The sequence below is a fragment of the Elgaria multicarinata genome, chromosome 1 (genome assembly GCF_023053635.1).
Source record: "Elgaria multicarinata webbii isolate HBS135686 ecotype San Diego chromosome 1, rElgMul1.1.pri, whole genome shotgun sequence".
NCBI lineage: Eukaryota > Metazoa > Chordata > Lepidosauria > Squamata > Anguidae > Elgaria > Elgaria multicarinata.
The window spans coordinates 108,249,542-108,275,480 of record NC_086171.1 but is presented as its reverse complement, the minus strand read 5'-3'; the positions used below and the strand labels follow the sequence as shown (position 1 = coordinate 108,275,480).

Sequence of the window (25,939 nt, the reverse complement as noted above, 5' to 3'; positions counted from 1 at the left end):
CCAACAAACCAAACAAGCTGTGGTTCCGGTAGTGAGTTAGGGACTACTAAAAAAATTCATTGCACCTTCACAAAGGTCTTGTCCCCAGGTTCCTTTGAGCAAATCCACCTCATTCAACACTTAAATTAGTTTCAGAACATTTTACGGGCTTCTTTAAAGGAACGGTTTATGGCAAGCTCGTGACTGGCCACTCATGGAAGTTTGTGGGTCATTTCGTGAGCCTCCTGCACATCTCTTGCTCCTTCCCCTGGTTATTCCGTGAAAAAAAAACACTTGGATATCCAGATTCTTCTGAAATACCTCGGGATTTCCTATTGTGTGCAGACAAAATTGCACTAAAAAACACCAATAAGAGGGCATATTTCCCATTCATTACTATGAGCACCATGAGGAGGGGAAATTTTCAATTACAGAGCGTGTGGTTGTTCGTCTCCTCCCGTGGAATGCAGAGCACATTACAGTTGTGCAGGAGAAGCAGGAAGCAAGTGCAAGTAAGATAACATGATTTCCCTTTGATCTACAAAGCCTTACATTTGTTATGTAGATCTATCCAGACTATTAGAAACAGCAGCTTTACAGCATTTATTCAATTACTAAAAGGCTTTACAACGTAAGCCTGTGTGCAAATCGGCCCAAAGTAGTGCTGAAACATCCGATAAAGATAAAACATCAACTAACAGTTACTGGCAAATTTCTGCACTGCCCTGATTTCCGGTTGGCCACCAATCTGCATTACTAAATGTTAACTGTTGTCCAAGAATAGTTATATAGTCATTTTTGTTATCCAACTAACATTTGTACTGCCAAATTTCATCCCCTTAATGGATGAAATTTCCTGAAAAATGAGTAGTTCAGAGCCACAACAGCTCAGTCTTGCAGGACATAGTGCTGGAATGTAACTCTTTACATCTGCTAAAATGTTTTATGTACTCATGTATTCTGTCTAATAAATGAAATAATACACTTGATAATACACTTAATTTCTCTTGTGCAAGCCCCAATAAAATCACATGTTTTGTTGTAAGCCCCATTCATTTAACTGGGAGTTAATTTTGCAGCAGTTTTTTGTCCACCCTTGTTCACGTGACTGACACCATTTTCTCTTCGAAAAAATATAAAAATGACATGCAAAGCTTGACCGCAAAGCCATAGGAGTATGCAGATTTGGTTTGCACAAGGCCTAGTTTTACCCTGAGCTGAATTTGGCACTAACCAATTGGTAATGCACTACAAACGTCACAGAAGTGCTTGATTACTTCAAAAGAATTTTACATTCTTAAAAGCCTTAGGGGGCTATTGCACCCTCACAACTCAGAAGCCCCTAAACCCAGAGGCTGCTGAGTTGCCTATGAGCTGCCAGGCTGAAGCCACCAGGGTGGGAAGAGAGATAGAGATGATCTTTGCCTCCTCGTCCTCTGTCTTTCCTGATTTTTGCTAGATGGGATTTTTAGCCCAGCTAGTGAGCGCACTTCAGAGAGGGAAAGAAGGAGGTTGGAGGTGGCTCAGCCCTCTCGGGTCTCCTCCCCACCATGCCCACCAGAATGTCTCTTTTTCCTCCTCTGAGGTCACTTTTCTGAGGCAGCCAACAGCGAAGGAGAAGGGTCTGGGTTGAGATCTCTGATTCCCCTGCACTGATGTAAAAGATACCACAAACATGGCAGCTGACATGGGTGAAGGACTTGATTTTATACAAACGTTTTTCACTTAAATCTATTGTTAGTACATAATGTGCAATCAAAGTGTGGCTATGCACCCATTTTATTAGATGAACAGGAAGTGAGAGAGGAATTCCATATATTTTTTCACTTCTCTTTTCTATCCATAGAGAATACTTCCAACAATCTATGGACTTTCACTTACTTGCCATCTTTAAACCATTGGATGATGGGGAAAGGAGAGCCACTGACTCTACATTCTAAAGTGGCTTCTTGGTTGAGGATGAATGAAAGTTCGCTGGATGAATCGGAACCTTTTATAGTAGGTGGGACTAGGGGAAAAAGAAAGCATCAACAATCAATCGTCAAAGAGGAGGAGCATGCTTAAATAGAATGCATTGTGGAGCGGAATGCAATTCTTTCAGCAGGATGATTGAGGATGAGTGAAATCTAATCCTGAAATTTCACTTTCTTTTCACTTGTAAATATATACATCGGAATATGCCTCCATCATAGCTTTGTTCTTAGATTAGGAATTTATTGTAGATTCCTGCTACATGTGTTCATTTCCAATATAGGGTTGACACTTGAACAATGGTAGTTTGTAATTAACGGCAATGGGAGGTTCTGGCAGTAGTTTCAACAGTGAAATCTAGTATAGTGGTTAAGAGCCTGAGCTGTGAATTTAGGAAGACCCAGGTTCAAATTTCACCTCGGGCATGAACTCACTAACAGTGCAATCCTATACTACCTAAGAGCACAATCATATGCATGTGTAGATAGACAGGAGTTATGGACTTGTTTCTTCCTAAGGATTGTACCCTGAGTGGCTTTAGGTAAACCACTATCTCCCAGTCTTTATTATACCTGGGTCAACCACTATAAAGTGCAATCAGTTCTGGAGTTCAGAGTAATTACTTCTGTTCTTCTGGACTGAAATTGTCGAACAGAGTGTACTTTTCAAAAGAGCAACCTCCCTGCTCCCTTTCCCTCATAAGCGGGGCTGGATCACATCAAAAGAGTGGGGCAGCAAAAACTAATAAGCGTCACAGGACACTTTCAAGATATTGCAAAAGACTGTGAGAAAGATTGGCTTGACATAGCTTTCCTACTTTTGTTCTTTCATACTTGCATGATTGGCTTAGTCAGATTTATTTGAAATACCAAAGACTACTTGTTCAGACTACAACAGTACCAACCTCGCACATCTACAGTGAAGAATTTCTCAGAGCTCCCTGCTATATTGGTGGCTTTACACGAATACTGGCCAGCATTATCAGTAGCTGCTTTAAGAAGCGTCAACAGTTTTCCATTGTTCAAAATCTGCAGAGTGCTGCTCTCCACAATCTGAAAGAGATCCAAGAACAACTGAGCCAACAGCCACCAAATACGGCATCTGAATTGTGCAACTCACACGGACAATTTCCTGTGCCAAATTAGTCATAATTTCGAAGGATTACTGCAAGTTAAGGAATGTCCAGCAATGAAGAGTAATGGCAGAAGCTAGATAACTTTATTACCATATATGAAATTATCATGATTCTTCAAATTTGATAGGGCAGATGCTTCCTGAAGCACCTCTGAGTGGAAAAGAGGCACTAATTCCGGCCTTTGGACTAATTCTCTACAAGGGAAAGGATGCAGAAAAAAATACTACAATTCAAAGCTGTAGTAGCCCCTCCACTTCTCATAGTCCATTCTCAGGATGTCAACATTGTATTATGGATATGTGATTCTACACTTAAGAAGAAATCCTATAGATAGATGCGACTGGAATCAGGATCCACCTTACGCAAACAACTATAGAAGGTTGCATAAGGTTGCATGGAAGAAACGTAACTGTAACCACTAAGCCACATGGCAGCCTGCCCTTCTCTGTATAAGCACTGCTTAAACTTTTGCAATGCCCACTTTAAATCTAACTGAATCCAACCACCATCATCAAACACTCACCAAAGAGAAGCTAGCAAAAACATTCACAGTTATTACTTCAAGGTTTAAGACTGATTTTATTTTGGACTTGATGAAACAATTAGTCACGCCTATACATACCTGGACATCATCTTTATACCAGGTGATGATGGGAAATGGGTTGCCAGATACCTCACAAAACAGACTTACAGGCTGATTAACCGTAACAGATGCATTTGTCACCTTGTCCTGATCTCTGATTTCAGGTGGAACTGCCATAAAATAATACGAATAAATATGCATGTAAACACACGTATCTGGGTGTTTCTCAGTCCTCTGGGGTTTTGGCTTTCACACACAATAAAATGGCTTTGGCTTTGTTTTCTTTTTTACGTTTATACAACTAACGCCTAAACTCTAGTTAAGGATCAGGGTCTCGGTTTAAAAATAAATAAATCACAATGGACCATGAAATATCATCTAATTGCTACTATAACATAAAAGATGCCCTTTTGTAAATAATGATAGGTGTGTGCTTTTACCATGAACCTTCAGCTTATATGTTCTTTCTGTGCTTCCAGCTTCATTGGCTGCAATGCAGACATATTCTCCGTTGTTGTATGGCGTGACTGAAGCAATAACCAACAGTGTGCCATCTTCCAAGATTGAAATACCAGGTTCGTTGCCAGTTAGCTCCCTGTTGTTATGTAGCCATTTTATAATAGGTTTGGGGGTACCTATAGGGGAGAATAGAGAGCCCTGTATATGCCTTCTGGATTTTAAATTCAAAAGGAAACAGCATCTATGAATAAGTTATTTGGGAGTCTTCTAATGAAATATAGACCAAGTTCCAAAGAACTTGAACTGACACAAGGTCCAAAACAGCAGCAGCAGCAGCAGCAAAGTGCTAGAGGACTCAAACAATGCACTCCTAGCTCATAAACGGATTAGTTTTGTTGTGTTTGCTTCCAATCCAACTGGTAACTGGCAACGAGGCAGAGAAGATACTTCAGGACTCCAAGTACAGGGCCAGATTAACCTCTAAACTAAGATTTCAGGCAGAATTTTTTTTCCAGCTCTACCTGGTGATGCCAGGAAGTTAACTTGGGTTCCTCTGCATACAACGGATGTGCACTACCACTGAGCCACAGCCCTCTCACAGGTAAGACAAGGTAGGGAGAAATCTTTTTTCTACCTCTGCAATGACTCATGGTCACTATCATAAACTTACACTATTCAAAGTGATTGCCCATAAAAATTAATGTTATCTCAATTGGAAAACTGGAAAAAATCTCCAATCATTTTAAGTTTTATCCAAGGGTGTTTTCCCCCCACATCCAGTATGGTTTCACTATAATACAGGCCAACAAGATATAAAAATCAACAAGGTGCTTCCAAAAGATGAAGCAAGCAGCACAAAATAATATGGTATTCATACCTTTGGCAGGACATGGAAAGGCAATTCGCTGATTTGCTACTCTTTCTTGAAATGGAGTGTTGTATGGTGGGTCAAGTGCACCTACAGTAGGAGGTTCTAAAACAAATCACAGAACAAAAATGGAATTTTGCCTAAATGTATAATTTCACAAGTTTCCCAGAATTTCATTTTTAAATTGAAATATTTTAATCCACCCTTTGAAATTCTCAAAATCTGACATTGAACTGTTGATGTTGTTTCGCTGTCATTTTTAATACATAATTTTCAAATGTGAGGATTTGATTACATATCCTGGGTTATACAGTTGTTCCCTCCATTGAAAAGTTTCATACAATGAATATGGAGTGCTAAAATTTGCCAAAAATTCTAGCACTTTCTGAGGAAAGCATACATTCTCTGAATACATACCACAAGAATGACCACATGCTAGATTAGACATGAATCAGTTCAATCCAGGTCAATCACAAGGCCCTGACATGTGTCTCCAACGTATTTAGAAATGTGCGCTGCCCTTAACATTTTACCATATTTAGTAGAGGAAACATCAGCATACAAACTTATTATTATTACTAATAATATTATTATTACTTATATTACTTATTATTACTTATTATTTATTATTATTATTATTATATTACTTATTATTATTATTATTACTTATTACTAACAAAATTATTAGAATGTAAGCCTATGCGGCAGGGTCTTGCTATTTACTGTTTTACTCTGTACAGCACCATGTACATTGATGGTGCTATATAAATAAATAATAATAATAATAATAATAATAATAATAATAATAATAATAATAAACAACTTGGCTTTTTACTGCTGAAACCTGAAATACTCCTTTGTGTAGCTAGCATCTACCAGATGGTCCACCAGAGAAGCGATGGTGCCATCTGCTGGGCTGTGTCAACTTCGGGATAATGCCCACAAATATCGGCATTAAAAGCAAGGTAACCTTTCTCAGCAGAATACACCTAATACCAAGTATTGTCTTTCCCCCAAATGTACCCATTACTTACCATTTGGGCGCAGTTTCTTCACTGCAAAAAATAATGCCTGGCAATCTCATATTCTTGAAAAGACTACAGATTGTGTTTGACCCCCCAGACGTCTGTGAATTGATTCTAGAGGTATTAATTTACTTTTACTATTATGTCTTATGTTGTTTTCAGATTTTTATGCACCTAGTGATTAAATTAAAAAGGTGGGGTAGAAATCTATTTTTTTTAAAAAAAATACATTGGAAATGGTCAGTGCATCAAAAAAATGGGGTGAACTTGTCCTTGTCTAACTTGAGAGAGATCATTATGCTAGCAAAGATATGTCTTACTTACTTGACTTATAGACCAGAGAATGTTAAAATGTGTTATTGCAATCTTGGGGCGGTCTTTGCAGCACCGCGTTCCCTCTAAACGCCACCGTTTTGCTTACACCAAGGAGGGAGCGCAGGGTTTCTGGTGGTCGTCTGTGTACTGGGCAGGATCTATAGACACTGGTGCTTTAGAATGGCTTATAATAGTAGTGACAACTGTTGGGGCCTAGGACACACTCCATATACACAGTTTTCAAAACGTTTTCGAAGTGTCATATCCTGCTTGGTGTAGATTTTGGCCCTGAAGCCGCCCATCTGCCCTCTTCCCGGCTTCCGGTGACTAATTGCCAGTCGCCATCTACCAGGAACCCCCCCCCCTCGCCCCTGGATTGGCCACAGAGTGAGGTCAAACAGCAGAAGAGCCGGGGTGGCCTCACTCCCACCCAAAAAATTAGGGTAAGTCCATGACTTTCTCACAGCACAGCTTCACAGAAAAGCCCAGCAGTGGCTGCGAATCGGTGGCTGTGTCTTATAGCTGACGCAGCGCAGATTCGCAGCCACTGTGAGGTTTTGAGTGCATATAGACAGCACCCTTCTCAGCTTGGTGTCCCCCAGATATGTTGGACTGCAACTCCCATCATTCCCAGCCAGCAGTTTATTGAATGCTTGTCCAAGGCTAGGTTGGTAACATATCATATGTACTGGAGATGTCAGGTCAATCTCTCACACATTCTATACTACTGCAACTCAGCGGATTGCAGTGTGTTTTCTAGTTGCTAAAGGAATTATCCTGAGAAGGCTGCAACCACTCCATGATATATAAACTGGCTGAATATGCTCTCAGCCACCGCATTAATGGGGAAAAAATGACCCTATCAAACAGAAAGGGCTGAGCAAGATATAAAGGTGTCTACTCAAATATGAAATGGATGTATTTTCACTGAAATTTAATACACATTTCTCCCACATGCTTCTCAGGGCCAAACTAACTGTTATGCTAAAGATATAGCCTGCACCTCCTCCACTGCTTATGAATTACCCATAGTTAAGCATGCAGGTCCTCGATCTGGTTTAGGAACACCGGGTGCAAGGCGCGTATAGTTAAGAGGAGGGGATGTTTAAATCTCTCCCCCACACACACACAATATACCCCCCATGCATGGATTTTAAAAAATGAAATCTCTATTGGCACTGAAGGAAGATTTTCTTTCCTTTTAAACACTCCATGCATGGAGGTGCGGGTTGACTACCAGCAGGGGAGAGGGGACTGAAAGTTTAAATCCCCCCCTCCTTCTGTGCAGTGGTCCCAATCCAGATCGGACCCTGCACACCCTCTTGTGCGTGCATAAAAAGTAGAGGGGCAGATGCATGCTACATCTTTAATATAGTCTGGCCCTTAATTTTGCTATATATGATCTATTGTTTTTTTGTGTATTTATTTATTTATTTATTTATTACAGTTCATAACAGTTAGTTGAATTTACTCATGAATTTGGGCTCCCCTCTCCCTCCACCCCACAGTCTTTTTTTTTCTGGATTGCAAATGAACATTGAATTTTGTTATATCTGACCTTATGTTTATATTTTATTTGTGTATATTGTCTTTCTCCATATGTATAGATATATAATAGGATCCCTTCACCAGTATACCTATGTGCACTTGTATGAAAATTTTAATAATAATAATAATAATAATAATAATAATAATAATAATAATAATAATAATACAACATCAAATAGCTCTTCACTGCAAGTTAAAACTATATCCCCCAATTTAGAAGTAAGGGGCAATTAATCTTTCTCATGGTAGTGTTATAGTTACCTTGAACATGGATCATTATCTCAGCTTCATCACGGCCAGCAATGTTATTTGCCACACATTTGTAACTTCCAGCGTCTGAAAGTAGGACTTTGCTGATGCTCAGCGCCCCATCTGGAGAGATGGCATATTGCCTGTCATCTATCAAAATGTGATTCTGCTCTTTAAGCCAGGTGATCATTGGAGGTGGAATTCCTTGGGCATTGCAAGGTATATCAATTCTGTAACCAACTTTTGCTTTCATCACTCGAGGCCCACGTTGGATCTTTGGAGGAACTAGGCAAAGCAAATCAATTAGTGCTGATATAGGAAGTTTTTAGAAGGCAACTCAATCCAATATGATCAACATAGCATAACATTTGGCAATGAAATCATGAAAAACAACCTAGAGCCTGTTTCTGCAACTAAAGACACAACCCTATGCATGTTTAGACAGAAAAAAATGTCTTACTATTCCCCAGCGAGCATATCAACTTATAAAACTGCAATTTAATTTCTCTGCGGCTGCAATCCTGAACACAAGTAGGAGTTACTTACATATAAAAATGCATAGGATTGCACTGTAAGGGCTCAGCTGCATGGGCTGTGCTCTCAATAGATAGAAGGCTTTGAGCTTGTAGCCCTCCACCTATCCTATGCTCTTCTGGGAAAAGCCACGTAGAGTCAGAGGAGGGTGTGTGTGTCGATACAAAAAGTTTCTAGACAGGCCTCTGAGCCCATGTAGCTGACTTACCTTTCAGCAGGGAGGAGACCAAAGAGGCCATAGGATACTGTGCAGCCTGGCCTCTCCCCTCCCACCCACCAGCACAGCTCATTTTCTCCCCTCCCCCCACCCACATGTCTTTTACCAGGTTGCAGTTGCAACCTCGTAAGAGAAGCTTTCTGCAGCAGGTGTCCTTCTCTGTGCTAGAAGCTCTGTCTACAGGGGCAGAGATCTGCAGCATCCTATGGCACCCCCAGTCGCTATCTAGGGGCCAAAGGATTGCTCTGGAGATTTGGACTTGAATGCTTCCAACAATGAAGACTTTGCTGATTAAATACCACAAGTCTAGACTGGAAATGTTTGTGTTTTATTTTCCATCCTCCCTCCCTCAAGCACACTCCGGTTACTTGCTCTCCGCAAGGCGAAGCAATCTGAATGTCTTGTGACGACAGTTCATTACATATCCTCTTTGACGGTCTAACTTCCTCTCTGTTAAATCCCCTGCAGCCAACACAAGTTCAGCCAGGAAGATAACACAGGGATGGGTTACATACTGCAGGTCCCACAGAGGAAAAAATGATAGATAACTATCCCTGTAACTGCTGAAGGCATTGTCCAAATCAGTACGTTTTGAACAGTGTTCTTCCAGGCAGCCCTGGGGTTCCCCACTAGAGGGGTGGTGGTATAAATACAGCAGTAGCAGAGAAGCTGACCTGTAAGGCAGCTTGATCAACACTACCAGTCTTCCTATTCATTGCCACAGGGAAGGTTCTAGGACACCCACTATGTTCATCCAAGGCAATGGTGAATGAGGCGCAATGGGTCTGGCCATGATCCACATGGAATGACTGTGCACCCTTAGAGCATGCCTCAAAATCTTCTGCAATGCGGAGGAGGGCATGCAGGAGCATCTCAGTGGATGTCCAACCACTGATTTAAAACATTCCTTTTTTTTAAAGGGACGGAAAACATTAAAGAAAAAGAAAAAAACCCAGAGAGGGTGGCTGTAAGTATGAAAATAATAACAACAAACGTTTCATTTTGTTATTATGGAATAAAAGCAAATCCAAACACTTTATGAGCTGGGTCACACGTGCACGACATCTTCCCTAACTTGACTTCATTTACTCACAGCAATTTGAATGCTCTGTGGAGTTTTGACCTGCAGTTATTGTGGCTTCCAAAGTTTTCTTCTGTCATGGCTCCTGTGCCTTGAACAGAAATGGGATATTTAGCAAGTGAAGCTTGGGAGAAACTTCACCTGCTAAACTGCTTTTTATCAGGCAGCTATTAATGGCACAGGAACTTTAAAATTAATTATATATATATATATCACACACTCAATGCTGCCTTCACACACTCAATGCTGTCCTTCACACATGCAAGTGAACAGGTAAGTCTATTGATGGAATTAAGCTTTTCTTAGCTTAACTTGTTCTTAAAAGAATTGCATTTGCTATGTGAGACAGGAAGTACATAACAAATATAACTCTTCTAGAAGATTCCGTTCGAGAGTCAGAAGGAGAAGGGAATAGCTGAGAGGAAATGTGGACTGCTGACAGAAACTTCAGTGCTAAACCGTATTATCTTTAGTGCTTTTGCGTTAGCTGAAGATATGAGTTTGTCAATTTGTTTGCTGTGTCTGGAAAGGCACTAAAGATACATGCTCCTGAGCAGGCCCCTATCGTTGTACGGGGCTTATGCAGAAGAACCTCCGGTCTTAATAAGGCTATCAGGATCCAGAGGAAGCTATTATGATATCTGAGAGGATTCTGGAAGGCCAACAGTAGCATAGATAAAGAGCTGGGAACAGTCAGGAGGTAATGAAGGGTGCAATATTGGATTGAATGGAAAGGAGCATTTTTAAAAATAAATTGCCAATTGTGTAAATGAGTGTATTTTATTGCAAGCTGCTTCAGGGACTCTTTTCAGAGCCAAAAAGCAGGGTAGACATGCCTTTATAAATAAACCAGTTGGCCTCACTACTGCTCTCTCGCTCGCTCTCGCTCTCACACACACACACACTAAAATAAAGATTGGGAAGGAAACATTATTGCTGGGACCCCCTCAGTATCTGCTGAACAGAGAGTTTGACTCCTCAGCCCATTTGAGTTTGGTGCCAGGGACCATAGTAGTGCATTTATGTAATGCACTGTTCTTTGCCAATTCTGAGAAGACTCTTGCGGAAATTTAAACGGCTTACCATATACATTAAGTTTCACTGACTGAGTCACATTCCCAGCAATGTTTGTGGCTACACAAATATACATGCCACTGTCTGAAACCCGGGTCTCAGAGATCTTCATTGAACCTGAAGAGAGGAAGGTGTGTCTGGAAAAATAGGAAACAGATACGGCTGGATAAATATTTACCACGAGGAGAATAAGCATTACTTAGACATTAGTAACGAATACCACACACTAAACAACATCTGTTTGGTGTTATTTTTGCTCAGGTTGAGCTGTTTTTACTTAACTGTGTTTGCAATCTGTCTAACTCCTTCATTCTACATAGCTCATGAATGAAGTAAGATTCAGAATGACCAAAGAATTCCTTTTAACATGTCATCCTGGAGATCCAATCTACAGAGAAACTGGAGGAGTTTCCTATCATGCTTTCACTTTTGAGGAAGTGTTTTTCCTGATATATGTAATGAGATCAGGACCTGAGCAGCTCTTTTGGGTGGCCCCAACATCAAAAATAAGACTGACTTGGCCTAGGAACAGGACATTTTTGATGTTGGCCCACAGAATTCACTCCCGAAGGAGATCCTCCAGATCCATTCTATTGGCTCCTAAGGAGACAGCGAAAACATTTCTTTTCTGTCAGGATTTTTAATTATAGGCCACTGATTTTTGACAAGAGTTTTAAGATGATTCATTTATTTATTGTATTTGTTTGACTGCTGTGGCTGTACTCAAACTATTTATCATATTTTATGTACATTAGCCACTTACTGGCAAAGCAAGATATAAATAGTCTGAATAGGGGTTCCCCGGTGCTCTCAAATAGGAACATTTGGGCTAAATCCACTCTTCCTCACTGTATGGACCTCTCAACCCAAGTGAAGACTCCCCACACCTGCTTGTGGATAGATCATGGGTTGTCTATGTGTACCATCATATGGCTTCTGAAGATTGGGTGCCCAAAACAAGAATGCCCCAAACCCATAAAAAACCTTCATCCAGACAACAATGTCTCAAAGGGGCTAAGAAACGTTTGTGATAATTTGGAGCTGGAAACTTGTCCCAGAGTAATTCCTCCAGTCAGAACAAGAAAAACAAAGTGATGTTTGAGTATAGCCACAGCAGTCAGACAAACAAATATAAGAAGGAAATAAAACATTTTAAAACTGTTGTCAAGAATCAGTGGCCTATAATTAAAAATCCTGACAATTATCCATATTGCAAACTTTCTCTCTCTCTCTCTCTCTCTCTCTCTCTCTCTCTCTCTCTCTCTCTCTCCCTCTCCCTCTCCCTCACACACACACACACACACACACATGTTTATAATAAGAGACTTGTAACAGCTTTGACTGTATTGTAACTCAAGGTTAGCCTTGCCCATTCCCACAGCTGAGAATGATGGGAGTTGTAGTCCAAAACATCTGGAGAGCTACAGGTGGTCCTATAACTGTATGTTTACACAGACTGACAGTGGAACGTTGGACTTACTGTATTCGTCTGGGAAGCAGGGAGTAGAGCAGACAGGCCTGCCCACATTAATATGAAAAAATCAGTTTGTGAGAGTAGTTTGAGTATATCATGCACGCAATTCTCCCGATAGTTCCAAGTTAGGAACATCAGGGGATGTGCGTACAAGGAAAACTCAAGCTTGTTGAACTTTTCCAAATTCCACTTCAAAGTTTGTTCAATCTCATGTCAGATCATAATTTTCTCAGAGTTTTTTGTTTTTGTTTTTTGATGCATGCATTTGTTTGTGTATTTTCGTGCATGTTTTTCCAAATGTATACATAAATTGTGCACATTTTAAAATATAGCCATACTTCTTCCATTGATTAAAATTTTCGCACGTTTTTGGAACATATACTTTTTTTTCATGTGCATTTTCAGATGTAAGCATCACATTGAAAGCATTTTTGGGGTTACATTGCAAGCTTGGAAATTTGTGGACTTCGACCACACATTGTGTTCCAATCCATGTTCAGCTTGAGAGGTACAAACTGAGTAAATCGTGATAAAAAATGAACTGAAACAAATTTCTCGTACTTCCTTAAGGACAACAGAATCCTCCTTCCTGTCCCTCCATATTGTTTCTCTCTCTACTACTGTTCTAATATTGGAAAAGGTAATATACAAGCAGTTTTTTCCAGAGCAAATTACATGCTTATGTCACATCCCATAACTATATCTCCTCTCTGGAAAGTCCACCCCCCAAAATTTGCCCCTGCCCTTTACCAGAAGTAGAGTTAACCCTTTACTGTCTGCTCCTCTATTGACCAAGACCAGGGATTTGGCAAGGCTAAATCAATATGAAGAGGGAAACTGAGAGATGAACTGAGAGGAGCTAGGAAATAATGTTCAATGTCAACAGATTAAATACACATGCCTGTACTTGGCAGAGATATACTTGCTGGCTACATATGTAGTGAAAGGAAGCTGGGCCTATGGTTGGATTTCTAGCTAGCTGTACCTGCTGATTGATTTTGTATGTACATAATCATCACTTCCCAAAACTCATGTTGCTTAGTTGATTGGATGGAAGACATCCAGATTTTAGCAATGGAAAGTTTTGTCAAAGACTTTATGAGGGAAGCCACAGCAACCTTGTTGGCTGATGGTTAATGTTCGTTCCAGGGATGAACACGTTAATCACAAGAATCAACCACTAATCTCTAAAAAGCCATAGAAAGGTGCAAAAGAACTCTCCCACTAAAGATTTTTTAAATGTTCCCAGTTTGCCTGCAGCCCTTCCACTAAACTTGAGTGTAATTTAGACAATTCAGATAAGTTGTGTATCATCTAATGAAGTTCTTAACACTGGACTTACTAAACATTTGTACTAATGCAGGTGTGGATAATTCTGGGAGGTCTGGGGGGGCATTTTTTGCCCCCTGATCTGCCCCCAGGGGCTGCCACTGGGTAGGGAGGAGGAGAAATCAGCAGGAAACTGCTCAGTAGCACTAAAATGGTTAAATTAAACTTGTTTGCAAGCAAGCTATTTCCATTTTAGTGCTCCATCCAGGGTGCCATTTTGTTCTTTTAAAAATGTTTAATTCAGGGGGTGCCAGATGCCATGGGGGCTGAATGTGGCCCACTGGCTGTGTGACACCCATCCCTCTGCTTATGGATACACTGTCAAGTGAAGAGGAGGCCTGCCAGTCCCCCTGAGTTAGGGTTCCTCCCCTCTCTTTCATTGTTTGCTTTAACCCTGATTTAGGCAACACCACACACCAGCTTAAAGCTAAATATATTGCCTCTTAACTATAAATTCTAAATTCACTTTAGTTCAAACAAACCATATTACAAGGGAATCCTGATTAACTGTAACCTTCCTTGCTTGCTTCAATGCTAACAGTATAATGCCAACATGAAGCAAGCCATGAAAGGCGCGACATGGCAATTCTTGCAAGAGAGAAGGATGACACATGCGATTCCACAGGTTTGCAAACCATAGCATCAATGCTGCTGCTTTTCAAACAGTTAGAATGGCATGCAAAACAAAACAAAAAACCTGATGCATGTTGACTTCTGAGCATGGCAACAACATTCGCAAGAGAGCACCGTGCATGCCAATATGGCTAAAAGTCAATATTGGCTGACTAAAAAACACAAATGCTGAGACAAAAAGAATTGTATGAACCAACAGCCATAGAGGTTCAAGGTCCAAGTCAGAAGTCTCAAAAATACTATATTATCAGCAGACCAGGATTCCCAAACCTGGTGCCCTCTAAATGTTTTTGACTTCAACTTCCATCAGCCCCACCCAAAGCCAATGGCCAGGAATCCTGGAAGCTGTTGTCCAGAACATCTGCACGGCACCAGGTGTGGGAACACTGAAATAGGCTGTCCATGGTTGATACATAGTCAATATGATGTTTCAAAAGGAGGAATTCTCTATGTCAGAATGAGTCTCCTTAGGCTTATGGTGATCATGCCAAAATAAAGACAGACGGCTTGGCCAGCAGCACTACTGGCTGCTGTCCCGAAAAGATAGGATTAAAAGCATGGCTAAAACAGGACTAGATCTCTCTGCACAACAGACTCCACTCCCGATGGTGTATTCTGACACTATGTCTGAGCCATATAATCCTTGTCAGGTGAGGAACAAGATGATCAAAGCCACAGAAAGGGGCAAAAGTTGAAGCCAAGCTAAACAGCAGATAGACAAAGCCGAGATGGGAATAAGAGCGGGAAATGGGGAAAGGCTAGGAGACAGGAGTTGGGCATGAAACAAGACTAAGAGGCAAACGCCATGCATCTGTTGTTGGGTTTTGTATGTACTGTCAGTTTGTGAGGTCTGAAACACTGAATGCTGCCCCATGTTTAAAAAGGCCCAATATTATCATGCCAAAGAGAAAGTATTAACTTTAGGATTTATCCCTAGACCTTTTTGGAGAATGATGGGGAAATTCTGAGGAAAAATATTTATTAATAATACTAATTATTTATACTAATAAATATTATATAATTATTAGTATAAATAACTTGGGGACTTTCTTCTTGCTATCCTTAAATTAAACAATGTTCTGCAAATCTTGCCACGACCTTTTCAGGAAGTTTGAATGCTTTTTATTTGTCACCACATACTTTCATATCTGTTCCTTATGGCTCGTTCCAATCTCGTCTCTCCTAACTTAGTTCCTATCCGCTGTCTCCCCTCTTCTCAGCTGCCTTTTTCGTGTTCCTTATGGAACTGTCGCTCTCTTGCTTCTAAGTCCCCTGTCATCCAGGACTTGTTTATCTCTAGGTCTCTCCACCTCCTTGCTCTTACTGAAACCTGGCTTCCTGCCCATGATACTGCCATCTCTGCTGCCCTCTCTCTTGGAGGACTCTCTTTCTCTCACACTAGTCGCCCAGAGGGTCGGGGTGGTGGTGTGGGTCTTTTATTATCTAGTTTGTGCCAGTTCCAGCCTCTTTCCATTCCACCTTCACATTGCTTCTCCTCCTTTGAGGTACATGTGGTGAGGCTCTTCGCTCCACTGCGACTGCGGGTTGCAGTTCTGTACCGCCCCCCAGGCTCATCCTCAAAATTTATCTCTGATTTTGATTCGTGGCTGTCCTTTTTCCTCTCTGACAACTGTCCTACTCTTATCCTGGGTGATTTCAACATTCATGTGGATGACCCTCAAGATGCTGCAGCTCTACGATTTCGCTCATTATCTTCCTCTTATGATCTTAAGCTTTGGTCTGATGCACCCACACATTCCCTTGGACACTGTCTGGATCTTGTTCTCACTCGGAATTGCTCTGTGTTGGACTTTTCTACTGCTCACTTTCCGCTGTCAGATCATCACCTAGTTTCTTTCAATATTACTCATAATCCTCCTCCTTCACGTCCCACTTCTCGCTCTTGTCGTGACTTGCAATCTATCAATTACGAGGCTTTTTCCCAGTCTCTAGCCTCCTCCCTTCCTTCTGTCTGTTCGGCTGTCTCCTTGGACTCAGCTGTCTCCTTCTTTAATTCCTCCTTATCTTCAACTCTTGATAATCTTGCTCCATCTACAACTCGGATAGTTCGCCCTTCTCAACCCCAACCGTGGCTCACCTCTTCCCTCCGCTACCTTCGATCTTGTTCCCGGGCAGCTGAACGCCTTTGGCGTAAGACCAGGGACCGGGCAGACTTTGTCCATTACAAATTTGTACTCTCCTCTTTCTCTTCTGCCATCTCACTGGCCAAACAGCAGTACTACTCAACGCTGATCCAGTCAAATGCTAGGCATCCTCAGCGGCTCTTTGCGTCCTTCAATTCTCTTCTGAAGCCTAATCCGCCATCTCTCCCCGCCTCTCTGTCTGCTAATAACTTTGCCTCTTTTTTCAATGCTAAAATCCAAACTATCCGCTCTGATCTGGCCAGCTCTGCTCCTCTTCCAGTTCCTGTTCCTCATCTGTCAGCTCCTCCTGCAAATTTCTCTGTGTTTCCTTCGGTCTCTGCGGATGAACTGTCTACAATACTGCGCTCTTCGAAGCCTTCCACTTGTTCTCGTGATCCGATTCCTTCTCGCGTCTTTATTAATCTTATTCCTGCTATCCTCCCTTCCTTGCTACATATTATTAATCTTTCTCTGTCCTCTGGTTCATTTCCTTCTGCTTTTAAACATGCTACAGTCTCTCCCATTCTCAAGAAACCTACTCTTGATAGGCTATCTCTGTCTAACTACCGACCTGTCTCTTTGTTGCCGTTTGTTTCAAAGATCCTGGAGCGGGCGGTCTACTCTCGCTGTCTTGACTTTCTTTCTAGTAACTCTGCTTTGGATCCATTTCAATCTGGATTCCGTCCTCTGCATTCCACCGAAACAGCCCTTACTAAGATCACCAATGATCTCCTTACTGCCAAGTCTAAAGGCCATTATTCCGTTCTTATTCTCCTTGATCTAACTGCAGCCTTTGACACGGTTGATCATGATCTTCTCTTAGATTCCCTTCATGACCTTGGATTTTGTGGCTCTGTCTATAACTGGTTTGCCTCCTATCTAGCGGGTCGCTCTTTCAGCGTGTTGACTAATGGCAGCTCGTCTTCCTCCTTTCCCCTTTCAGTAGGAGTTCCGCAAGGCTCAGTGCTTGGCCCGTTGTTGTTTTCCTTATACATGTTGCCCTTGGGCAAGCTTATTCAATCTCATGGTCTCCAATATCATCTGTACGCCGATGATACACAACTATATCTGTCATCTCCGGAACTTTCTCCTGATGTTCACGATCGTCTCTCGGCATGTCTTTCAGATATCTCAGCTTGGCTGCTTCATCGTCGCTTGAAGCTTAACATGGCAAAGACTGAATTGCTTGTTTTTCCTCCTAAACCTTCTCCTCATCTCTCATTCTCTCTTACTGTCAATGATGTTACGCTTACTCCGGTCAAGGAAGCTCGTAGCCTTGGCTTTATCTTCGACTCCTCGCTCTCCTTTATTCCTCATATTGAGGCAGTAGCTAAATCTTGTCGATTTTTCCTGTATAATATTGCCAGGATTCGATCATTTTTGTCTGTCTCTTCTGCCAAGACGCTTGTTCATGCACTGGTTATTTCACGGTTGGACTACTGCAACCTTCTTCTCTCTGGCCTTCCTTCTTCTCACATCAGCCCGTTGGTTTCTGTTCACCACTCTGCCGCAAAGATCATCTTCTTAGCACGCCGCTCCGACCATGTTACTCCGCTTCTGAAATCTCTTCATTGGCTTCCAATTCACTTCAGAATCCAATATAAACTTCTCCTGTTAACCTTCAAAGCTTTTCACGGTCTAGCTCCTTCCTATCTCTCCTCTCTCATCTCACACTATTGCCCCGCTCGTGCTCTTCGCTCCTCTGATGCCATGTTTCTCGCCTGCCCAAGGGCCTCTACTTCCCTTGCTTGGCTTCGTCCATTTTCGTCTGCTGCCCCTTACGCCTGGAACGCTCTTCCAGAACATTTGAGAACTACAAGTTCAACCACAGCTTTTAAAGCTCAACTAAAAACTTTTCTTTTTCCTAAAGCTTTTAAAACTTGATGTTGTGCAGACTTCTACTGTTCCTTTCTACTGTTAGTTTTTCCCTACCCTGTGCCTGCTTACCCTACCCTGTACCTGTTTGCATTCTCTTCCCCTCCTTATTGTTTTACTATGATTTTATTAGATTGTAAGCCTATGCGGCAGGGTCTTGCTATTTACTGTTTTACTCTGTACAGCACCATGTACATTGATGGTGCTATATAAATAAATAATAATAATAATAATAATAGAATAGGGTGCACACAGTATTACTAACACATAAATATTACTAATAAAAGCAGCCAGGATGAAAACAGCATTATTCAATTCTATTAGACAGTCTAGTAGTTTGTACAAAGTGTATTTTGCAATACAATGCACATACCCAATATGGAAAACCACAAAAAAGTGGGACTGGGGTAACTAAATAAATAAAGGGAATTGATTGATATCAATAGGAGCACTCCAACAATTAGAGTGAAACCTGTTGGGTTAACAAAATCTGCCAGACCTAAACGGGGAACAACAATTAAGACATTTCCTCCCAGAGAAATATAATTTAATGGTGCAGAGAATGATCTAGTAGTCCTAATCCACATCAGTGGGATGAATTTAAGTTACAAACCAAAAACAAATGTAACAAGTGTTACCTTGGAGAAAAGGGAGAGATAAGCTGCGTTTCTTTAGCCCAGGTTACTATAGGCGGTGGCAAACTTCTGACTTCACAGGGAAGTGTGACATCTTCCCCGGCTATCACTGACATCACTACTGGGTTCTCCAGTGAAATTCCTTGTTGATCTCCAGGTCTGGACACCCTTGGTTTTACTAAAATAGAACACACATGTTATCATCAAAGCACACCCAGGTATCAAAATGGAATACATACAAAGATATTTAATTTCAGAAGAATGGGTTGTATCCAGTAGTTGTGTGAGCAGAAGGCTCTTTTCCCCTCCTCTCCCCTCTAGCATCCTGTGTCCTCTAAAACTCTTCGCCAAAGTGTTGAGGGGCTCTCCTGAACAGAGGGGCCTCTGTTGTAGAGGGTGCGGTGCAGGGGGAGAAATGGCCCCAAATCAGGTGCAGGGATTTTGTTCCAGTGTAGCCTTCTGGGCTAGCTGAATACTACAGACACAACTGCTAAAAATACCTATGGTCAAACAATGAAATTGGCTAGAGGCTAAGAGCTAGTATCTTTCCCAAGACCACCACAACCCCAAAGCTTTGATTTCAGTTCAGGTCACCCAACAGTCTAGCCACTGGACACCTCTAGTTGTCATCATGGTCTAGCACACCAGGAAAGAATATTCAGGTGTGGGTGGATTCTCATGTCACGCCAAGCCACCCTGAGAATAAGCCACCATGGGTTGTTGTTTTTAGTAGCTAACCCGAAAGACAATTGGCCGCTCTGTGGCTTCCAGTGGCTTATTTCCCTCCTCAGTCCACCTTAGTCCTCCTGCTGGCTCTGGCATGTATCCCAGGTGCCTTTGTGGTAGAACGTCTTATTTCCTTGGTCCCTATACCAGCGCCCTTTCTTCAATTGATCCATTGGGGTTGCCAGCTTTTGAGGGAACAAAAACAGTGCAAGACCACCTGACCAATATTTAGCCCAGCAAACCGATGCCCCCCTTGTTAATGTTCTGGCCAATTTCATCCCGCACTTCCCATGCTACCGAACACTTTTGGTTTTTAAGTCTGCTTCATGTTACACTGGAGTAAGAACACCTGACCCAAAAGAACCTTTTATCCTGCAGCTGTGAGCAGCTGATCAGCCATAGTGGGTTGTCATGTCATGCAAACTAAGTCAATGAGTACTTCAGCATATTTAATTTGAACCATACCGCTATCTGGCGTTAAGGCCATGTGGGGGACCCTATGCTAAAACAAGAGGATAACTTGTAAAGGTACTTCTCCATGTTGCTCTTTGTGCGGGATTGGTGCTCTGAATTCGAATAATGCAATCCACATGTTAAGTGGGGGGAGGGCAGTCCCCAAGCCCATTGCAGCTAGAGGCAGAGCTACCGTCATGCCAGAACAGCAGCAGGATCTTAATCCACACACACACCCTATGTTACTCTGCCATGGGAAGCACTGTGTAGAAGCACCCTTAGAGAGTTTTGCCCATTTTGGGCTTTAATTTTTTACTTACCGTAGACAGTCAGTTGTACTTTCCGAGTTGCATAGCCTCCTGCATTTGTTGCAGTGCAGCTATATTCCCCAGACTCCTCCCCTCCTGGAGAAACTAAATGCAGACTCCCATCAGATCCTGCAGAAAATTTTGGATTGCTGGGAGAAATCACCTCTCCTTTCTGTGAAAGACAGGAGAATACCAATGGGATGAACCCGCTCAGATGAAACGATGACGTAAGAATGGTTATGCTATGTCAGAACAAATGATCTGCTGGTTTTAACCTATAAAGCCCCTCACGGCTTGGGACCACAATACCTGATGGAATGCCTCTCCTGACATGAACCTACCCGTACACTGCGCTCAACATCTAAGGTCCTCCTCCGAGTGCCTACTCCGAGGGAAGGTCAGAGGATAGCAACAAGGGAGAGGGCCTTCTCGGTGGTGGCCCCCCAACTGTGGAATGATCTCTCTGATGAGGCTCGCCTGGCGCCAACACTGTTATCTTTCAGGCACCAGGTCAAGACTTTTCTCTCCTCCCAGGCATTTAACAGCATTTAATAACACTAAGTTTGTTCTTTAATGGGCCCCAGAACTGTTGTTTTTAAATGGATACTGTTGTTTTTATACTGTTGTTTTTATGTTTTTGATGGTTTTAAATTTTGTATATTTTTAATGTTTACTGTTTTTAACTTTTGTAAACCACCCAGAGAGCTTCGGCTATGGGGCGGTATATAAATGTAATAAATAAATAAATAAATTTACCTTTGCCACTTGTCTACTGGTATGTATTTTTGAAATCCGTATTTTTCTGTTGTCTTTTAATTGTTTTAAAGATTTTTGCCATTCTTTTTATTGTTAACCACCTTGGGAATTTCACAGAAAGGCAAGACATAAATATTTATAATTTTATTTATTTATTTATTTTATTACATTTTTATACTGCCCAACAGCTGAGGCTCTCTGGGCAGTTCACAATTAAAACCATGAAATGCAACAGATCAAAACATAATGTAAAGCTTTAAAAGTTTTAAAATACCATGTAAAACCAAAACAAATCCATCAGCTGAGCTGCTATTTGTACTGCTGCTTTTTTCTGTTTTTATTGATTTTACTGATGTTTCACTACATTGGTTTTATTTATTGTATAGAGTTTCAAATGTTGTAAGTCACCTTGCTAATGAAAACTGAGAGGCAAGGTATAAATATTTTAAATAAATAAATCTATGTATTTATTTAACCCCTTTCAAAAGGCAGTAGGATTGCAAAGTTTTTTTGGGGGCAGATTAATTTACAAAAGTGTTACCAGATGAAATGGCAGGAGCCAATTTTAATGAGTAAGGCTGAGAGGGAAGGCAAATCTTTTTATGATGCTTTGGTTTTTGGCTTGTTACTGTCCTAAGAAATTTAAAAACAAACTAGCTGTACCCAGCGTAACATATGCCGTTGTAGCATATCTTAAAGTTTATTAATTAAATATCATCGCAGGGGTGCGGGCTGCTTGGAGGCCACCGATACAGCGCCGTCTGGCAGATCTGGGGGGGCAGAGTGGTTGGGGAGCAAGTGTCCCCCTCTGCCCGGGGTTCCTGTCAGCCTTGGGCCGCCCACCCAGCTCGCATGAGATTAGGCCGGGGCCTCGGCTCGCAGCAGGCGAGCGGCCTCCCACCTGGCCACCAAGGGCCCTGGCCATGGCTCGCTCATGCTCCGGACCGTGGTGCTGCCCCCTTCATGGGGGGGAGCAAAGAGGCAGAAAGGGGGCAGGATTACCTTGGAAAGCCCGGAAGAGTTGGGTGAGGGGCTTATCAATCTGTATCAGCTGATGTTACACGTTGTTACTGTTGCCTAGCAACCTGTATCAGCTGAAGCCTATCAGCTGAAGCCTGTACAGAAACATACCTAAGCGTTTTATATATAGAGATATTAAAAGGTGGCATTTTGGTAACATTATATTTATTGAAATTTAATAGGTTCATTAATTCCTCAGCTATGAGTTCAGTTGATCTTTCGCTATAGATGACTTAACGCATTGTTGTTACCTTAGACCAGACTATAGATGGCTTAGGAACTCCACTGGCTTTGCAGGGTAGCGTAACTGGGATGCCTTCTATAGTACTGAATATCTGCTGTCCATGCTGAATTATGGGTAGGACTGGAAAAAAATACACAGGCACTTTACATATTATTACACATTGCATAATGCTATTGTCTCATAAGGAAGTACATACATTAATCCCTCTTGTATGACAGTTTTAATCTCGGACTGGAACTAAACATTACAAGATGTGTCTGACTGCCATTAATAATAACATCTCCTCTCTCTCTCTCTCTCTCTGTAACATGATATGACATTGTATTGTGGAGAGTTTACTGCTCACAAAAGTAGCCACCTATGAAGGGGAGCAATGGGTGGGAAATTCTGAATGTGATGACATCATATTACACATTTTGCATTCCTAAACATTGCAGGGCAGCGGCAGGAGAGGGAGGAGAGAGATGTAAGATCACCTATTTTAGCAACAGCGAGAGCCATAACATATTCCAGCCTCAGGCATTGGATTTGTGAAGCACATCAGTCGGAAAATCCTAACATGAGGAGAAGCTTTAGGTAAAGCAAAAACTCTTCGGATGTCCTTCAGAGAAGTTTTAAATTAGGTTCCCCAAAAGAAAAACATAGTGAAATTTATTTTAAAAAATGTTTTTTTAAAAAAAAAGTTCAATGAGGCCTTTTATAACGTAAATGCTTTAAAATGTATCACTGGAAATCCCCGGATTCTGGTAAATCTCTGGCTCCAGACAGAAATTTACTCAATGGAATAAATCTCCAGTGTAAAGCCACGGACCGACACATCTTCCTTGTGCTCCAACCTGCTGCTTCTTCAGCCGTCTCAGGAGACAGCAGGACACAGCACAAGATATGTCGCTCTCGGAAGTCCCCCTTCTCACAGAAGTCGCCCTTCTCATGAGACTTCCGGGAGAGGTGGGGAAGCCGGCTTCCCCACCTCTCCTGCAAGCCATGGACTGATGCATCTCCCTTGTGCTCCGACCCACTGTCTCATGCAAAAAGTTTCACACACTGCTGTTTGCTTGGAAGTCCAAATGCTAAAAATTGAATTATTATTATTATTATTATTATTATTATTATTATTATTATTATTATTATAATATTTATTTACATAGCACCATCAATGTACATGGTGCTGTACAGAGTAAAACAGTAAATAGCAAGACTCTGCCGCATAGGCTTACAATCTAATAAGTGTTTTATTGTGTTTTATTGCCTGTGACCCTCTGGATGTAAGAGTTGCAAACCATTTCCATCAGTTTTTTGTGTTGCATAGTTAACAAAGTTCTTTCATTCTGGTCATTTAATTCAATTTTCAAAACAAAATGTGAAACCTTGCAGTACAATGTACGCCTGTAATTTCTACCTATTCATTTAGAGTCCTATCAAGAAATAAGCATCCAAAACCATTATTTGGAGCTGCTAGAGGCTTTTTTTTTTTGCCTTACATCATAAAAAAAAAGTTTGTGTGGCACATTGCATTCATAAACGAATACATTATTTCTTTTTATCTACACTGCATTAAGTATACCATTGGTAGGAGGCAAATACATAAAATACCGTATTTCTTCGATTGTAAGACGCCATCGATTGTAAGACGCACACTAATTTCAGTACCAACAACAGAAAAAAAAAACCTAAGACATACCCGCGATTCTAAGACGCACCCCATTTTTAGAGATGTTTATATGGGAAAAAAGTGCATCTTAGAATTGAAGAAATAGGGTATGTTATTCACCATACTCGTTAAGAAAGACAAAACAATCTGATAAAGGGAGAATGTAGTAGCAGGAAAGAAAAGGAGGATTCAAAATAGTGTAGCAAGGCAACTGAAATGAACATTCTACAAGCTAGAAACAGAATGGCCCCATTCAGACAACACGCTAAACCAGGGGTCCCCAACCCCCGGGCCAGTACTGGTCCATGGCCTGTTAGGAACTGGGCCGTGCAGGTGAGCTGCTTTCACCCTCACTCCACCCCCCACCCCAGCATATCTGGGCGCGGGGAGCCATCTCGCCTGCCCAGCCGAAGCGAAGCCAGGACGCTGGGGTGGGGGAGGCAGCTTTGGAATGGCGCGCCTGGCCGGAAGTCGTTCTGGGAGAGTGACTTCTGGGCGCGCCGTTCCAAAGCCGCCCGCCCGCCCCAGCATCCTGGCTTCGCTTCGGCTGGGCGCCCAAAACTATCCCCTCAACCACCACCACCCCCGGTCCGTGAAAACATTGTCTTCCACGAAACCGGTTCCTGGTGCCAAAAAGATTGGGGACCACTTGCTTAACCACAAAATGGTTAATGGAATGCATTAATTCCGTTAATCATTTTGTGGATAAGCAGCATGGTTTAGCGTGTTGCCTGAACGGGGCCAATGTGTGCTCAGGAACTGGGGTCATTGCTTAGTGGTAGATGACATGCTTTGCATACATGTTTAATCCCATGTTCAGTCCCTGGAATCTCCAAGTAGGGCTAGGAAAGACTCCTGTCTGGGGGTGGGGGGTGGAACCTGGAAATCCACTGCCATTCAATGCAGGCAGTGGTGAACTAGATGCACCAATGGTCTGACTAATAAAAAGGCAGATTCGAAATTCATTTGATACACTGGGATCATTTTATGTCTTGTCAAACTAGCAATACAAGGTGGCTGGTTATTAAGGAATACCACAGGGAAATAGACCTCTGGTTCCCCTGATTTACCCACCAGAGCACTTGCCCTGGTGTATTCAGTACCAGAGTCACTAGCAATATAGGGAGCTGCCTTCTACTGAATCACACCATCGGTCCTTCTAATCCAGTATTGTTGACACTGACTGGCAGCAGCTCTTCGAGTTTCAGGCATGAGTTTTTCCAGCCCTACCTGGAGGTGCCAGGATTAAACCTGGGACCTTCTGCATACGAAGCATGTGCTTTACCACTGAACCATTGTCCCTTCCCATTGCTACCTTGCAATGTGGCACTCAATACACACTTTGTAATACCCCAATATAGCAAAAGACAAGGGAGTCAAGCCACCTCCCATCTATTCATTCCCCGGGTCTGTAAAATCTGCATTGATCTATATCACTGCTGCATGGCACATCTGAACGCCTGACTAGCCCAGCAGTTCAGGCAGGAGGTTAGACCAAGCATGGAATTGGCAGGAATAGCTGCAGCTGCCTTGTGCCCTGCCAATAGAGTTAAGCTGGATTTTCCCAGAAGACATTTTTTTCTTTTTCTCATCCCCCATCATAGAAAAAGAAGCCCTATTTGGCAGAATTTTCTCTGAATATCCTGGAATGAA

The 25,939-nt window shown here is 41.9% G+C and overlaps 1 protein-coding gene across 1 annotated transcript in view; it reads right to left on the bottom strand.

The window, feature by feature from the left end:
- The window catches only part of HMCN1 (hemicentin 1), a 291,005-nt gene that overhangs the window by 151,525 nt on the left and 113,541 nt on the right, over positions 1-25,939 (bottom strand). Inside the window, exons 20-29 of the mRNA XM_063134738.1 lie at positions 22,643-22,755; positions 20,628-20,787; positions 19,132-19,306; positions 11,048-11,175; positions 8,145-8,417; positions 5,005-5,100; positions 4,109-4,303; positions 3,708-3,838; positions 2,855-3,002; positions 1,861-1,987 (exon numbers count right to left, since the gene is read on the bottom strand). Coding sequence (XP_062990808.1) covers positions 1,861-1,987; positions 2,855-3,002; positions 3,708-3,838; positions 4,109-4,303; positions 5,005-5,100; positions 8,145-8,417; positions 11,048-11,175; positions 19,132-19,306; positions 20,628-20,787; positions 22,643-22,755 — 1,546 coding nt within the window. The remainder of the gene's footprint in view (positions 1-1,860; positions 1,988-2,854; positions 3,003-3,707; positions 3,839-4,108; positions 4,304-5,004; positions 5,101-8,144; positions 8,418-11,047; positions 11,176-19,131; positions 19,307-20,627; positions 20,788-22,642; positions 22,756-25,939) is intronic.